Source organism: Pholis gunnellus (genome assembly GCF_910591455.1).
Source record: "Pholis gunnellus genome assembly, chromosome: 16".
NCBI lineage: Eukaryota > Metazoa > Chordata > Actinopteri > Perciformes > Pholidae > Pholis > Pholis gunnellus.
Window position 1 is genome coordinate 18054533 of NC_136543.1, and position 4056 is coordinate 18058588.

The 4056-nt window shown below is 38.4% G+C and overlaps 1 protein-coding gene across 1 annotated transcript; it reads right to left on the reverse strand.

The window, feature by feature from the left end:
• Positions 1 to 287: 287 nt before the first annotated feature.
• Positions 288 to 3851, reverse strand: LOC306708714 (CMP-N-acetylneuraminate-beta-galactosamide-alpha-2,3-sialyltransferase 1-like). Its single transcript, XM_079176633.1, has 6 exons — positions 3457 to 3851; positions 2632 to 2828; positions 2351 to 2530; positions 1368 to 1398; positions 1155 to 1274; positions 288 to 987 (listed from the first exon to the last, which is right to left on the reverse strand). Exons 1-6 carry the CDS (start codon positions 3685 to 3687, stop codon positions 823 to 825), a joined length of 924 nt encoding a protein of 307 aa, XP_079032759.1. The 5' UTR covers positions 3688 to 3851; the 3' UTR covers positions 288 to 822.
• Positions 3852 to 4056: the final 205 nt, after the last annotated feature.

Here is a 4056-nt window from a genome sequence, read left to right on the forward strand (position 1 = left end):
TTTAAGCTTGTTAATGTCAGTTATGTTAACTTAATGATGCAGAAAGTGAATACATAATTAATATTATATTAAAAAAATACATATGTAAACATTTGTTTTGAGTTCAAAAAGATTTACACACCTTTTTTACTTGTCAATGTAAAAGAAAACATACTTTTACCATTTCAAACCCAGCTGATGCTTTCTCACAACACTGTGAGGTTTAAAATTTGAGGCCCCTTCCATCAGGCCAATCGATCATGTTCTCTCATTCAAATATTTCTCAAATAAACAAATCATACAGAGAAAAAAATACAACTGTAAAATGTATTTAGCAACACATTACAATAAGTAGAATACAATAAAGTACACAAACAAAGAAAAGACACAACTGATTACATCAGTTAAATACATTTTATAAGGTCCAGTATACTTCACCATTACCCCAACGTGTTTTAGTCTCCTTCAGTTATTAGAATATTTTTACATTTTTAAACTTTGGAAAAACTGTAGCTTCAAGGAACTTCTACGAACCTCCCAAAGGCCATTTTTTTGTTCAGACATTTTAACACAATGAAAGATTTTGTAAATTTATGCACAAACAAGTGATGCTCTGTGCATTGGTTCAAGCTCCCTTTTGAATTTAAATTCAAACTTTTTATTCTCGGAAAGGTTTAAAACCTCTTGGACCCGAACGAGCCCCATTTGGAAAGGTTTAACGTGTGCAGCAGCAGGGGAGTTATTCTGAGAAGAGATGTCTCTTGAAGGCTTCTTAGTCTTGTTTTGCTTTGTAAGTGATTCACTATCAAGGCTTGAATACGTTAAATACTGAGAGAAACATCACTACCCCGTATAAAACTTGAGTATTTGATGCTTCGCTAGCTCCAGGATCATTTTATGCTCTTCACCTCCAGGATGTGGTCCAGTTTTATAGTTTTTGTTCTTGAGTTTTTCGAAGTAATGACTCCAGTTTCCATCACTGTCTGCTCCAAAACCAAACACATGGACCTAGAAAAACAAAGGCAAACTATTTTATAAACAGATAATGTGGTAAAAGCATTAATAAATCTCACTAAATGACATGTTATTACGTGCTTTTTCCTTCATCTTCATTAGCATCAACTTGTCAATCATTGGTGTGTCACGACATTCACTCAACTAAAAAATAAACCTACCTCGTCACAAATATGCAGGGCAAGAACCAAAGTCATGAAGCCAGTGGATGGATAATGGCCCTTCTTCTGCAGCCACACGTCATGAACGTACCGTATAAACGCTGGGTTAAGGACCATCGCCTGTTATTAAATCAGAATTAGTCTTTCAACATATTGTATTACCTTTGTAGCCAATAAAGTTTATCGATGAATATATTAAAAAATAACACTCACCAAATCCTTGTTGGCCTTAAAGTTGGATTTTCTTGGTACATGTTGAAAAAAAGCATGAAATGTCAAACTCAACATCAAATGATTCTGTTTTTTCTCAGTAAAATGATTCTGACAGAAAAGTAATAAAGTTTTATTTCACATAGACTTTTTAAATAAATTCCAGCAAGGACACTGCTTGTTTGCCTTGCCTACATGAGTGTTTGCATTTGTTGTAAATTATGCTGCAGGACACTTTTGGTGCCTTTGCTCCTGTAAGCAGCCCTTCAGGGAGAATACTCTGCTGAAGTAGAATTTCACTCTTATTACCACAAAAGTGGTGGTGGGAATGCAGAGAAAAATGCTCGGTTAGTAGCATTCATTGAACTGATTCTGCTGCCATGTTTGGAGTTAATGTCCTCATTTAGAGATGAAGTCAAAATCCTATGCAAAGCCTCCACAGCAGCTCCAGACTGATATTACTCAATTGACCTCGGATCAGAATAGGAACGATCAAACTTGATTGACTAGTATTACCTTTGCTACCACAGTCTTGCTCTGGAACCTAACAACTCAATAGGATACAGCGAGAGGGTTAGTTGTAACAGAATAGATCTAGTCGTGCTTTGTTTAATTTGTTTAAAGTGTTACTTCACCACCAGGTCTGAGCATAAATCCACCTGCTGCATAATAAAAAAAAAGCCCAAAAAAAGGTCAAGGGGCTGAGAGATGAAACCACGGCCACTTCATTAGGACACGACTCAAGACGCAGCGTCGAAAAATATGACAAAGTTGATGACAGCCAGGTACAGTAGCTTGAAAAATAGTGATATGGCATGTGGCCCTGAATGTGATGGATTTACTGTTCATCAGACCACAAATGAAACGCAAATGCGGTCCGTCCGCCTCACTCCCTACCGCTGAGTGACTTCACCAGGATTCAACACCAGCTTCAGAGGACGGACCGTAGCAACTCGACTTGAACTGAAATTAAAAACATGACTCACCGTCCAGAAGGTCCTGTGCTGAAGATATTTGTTACCCAGACAAGATCCTTCATCTTAAATGGAAACAGCACAAGACGAGTGGTGTTATCTAAATTCACAGCACTCTCTGGATACATGACATGATGAGTTGTTCTGGTCCCAACATCTGCTTCATAGCCTTTGGTACGACCTCTGTTAATTCTAAATAGTACAAATATATTTCATATGTCACTGTCTTTGTCAGGAAAAACAAGGGGGTTTGGGACATTGAGGAACGTTCATCTTTGTCTAGACTCTTTTACCTTATGACAACGTCCTGGAAATCTATTAGAGGTCCGTAGTGTGATTTCATCAGATTACCAGAATTCCCCACCACAGCACAAGTCCTGCAGCGATCAGGGCGGGATGCTTCAACATAAGCACTGGCTGGGATCAACTGAAAAATCCTTTCCACTGTTTCTCTGTAGGCAGTCATGCTACGCCTTTCATTCTGCAGGCGCTGTCAGGAACACCAAACATTACTTACAGTTAGACTTCATGAATTGTACCAAATAAACAAATTGTCAGTCGCTGTAAGCCAGAAGACATTTGTAAATATTTGTTTGTATTGTGAAATGCATGAATCTTGTATTTTTCTGCTTAATGAAAGGGATTTGCCTCGGATGAAAAAAGAATCAAGATTCATTTCATTTCATATTTCTTACAGAAGGATCATGTGGTTGATCGCATGTGTGTGTTTGCATCCGTGAGTTAGTGACAGAGTGATTGCATGAGTGAGTGTGCACCTCCATATCCGTCCAAAGCTAATCTCTCATTATGCTGCATCAAAACTGCATATTATTTTGTGTGCCCAGTTATGGCTGCAAAAACAAGGGATTTGACTCTGATGAAGGGAACCCAGGAAGAGTCCTGTAAGTAGTCTGTAACAGAGTGTACTACTGGATAAAGAAGTCGGCAAATGGATACGAGTCAGACACCTTTCTACTGCTCACATTGAGAGAAGTGGTCTTACTAAGACCAGACTGAGAACTGAAGATGGCGACTGTTGAATGTGATTGTATTTCACTTTCTGATCCTGATTTGAACTGCTGGTTGAGAGACTGTTATTTTGCAAGGTCACAACTTACCTTCCACCTGTTGAAATTATCCTCTGAGAGATTGTAGTTTTCTGACAAAAATGGTTCATCAAATTTTCTGAAACGCTGCTTGAACAACGAATCATCTTCAGATAAACATTGGCCACAAGCACAGGGACTTTTAGCCAGAAATGTGACGTATGGTGAGATGTCTGCTCTCCAAAACAGTCCGATGCCCGTCACAGCCAGCAGGAAAATGAGAATGCTCACTTTTAACTTCATCTTGGATGTGTAACGCTGAATGGGAAGCCGCTCCAATATCTAGACAAGACATGTGGTGAAATACACAAGAGAATGTAGTCAGTGGTGGAATGTAACTATGTAGGATTACTTAATTTGTGATACTTAGTACTTCCATTTTATGCTACTTTATACTTCTACTCCACTTCCTCAGGAAATATTTTACTGTCTACTCCAGCAACCTTCAGAGGCTTTTGTGTGTGCGTTCGGCCGCTCTGAGTGCTTCAAGTTGAAAAACCTGTACCTCTTTGTGCAATATTTGAATGTAAAAAGTGTGAATATTGAATGTTAACATTAGCTTATCCTTTTTATAATCGCCAGAAATTGGAATTCAACATTGTTCGGAGTCAA

Excerpts from the sequence above, each read along its gene's own strand:
- LOC306708714 (XM_079176633.1), bottom strand. The coding sequence starts at position 3,687 with ATGAAGTTAAAAGTGAGCATTCTCATTTTCCTGCTGGCTGTGACGGGC. Across the intron at positions 2,829-3,456 it reads ATAATTTCAACAGGTGGAAG|CGCCTGCAGAATGAAAGGCG; the intron begins GTAAGTTGTGAC and ends TGTTCCTGACAG. Across the intron at positions 1,275-1,367 it reads TTAAGGCCAACAAGGATTTG|GCGATGGTCCTTAACCCAGC; the intron begins GTGAGTGTTATT and ends ATTTAATAACAG.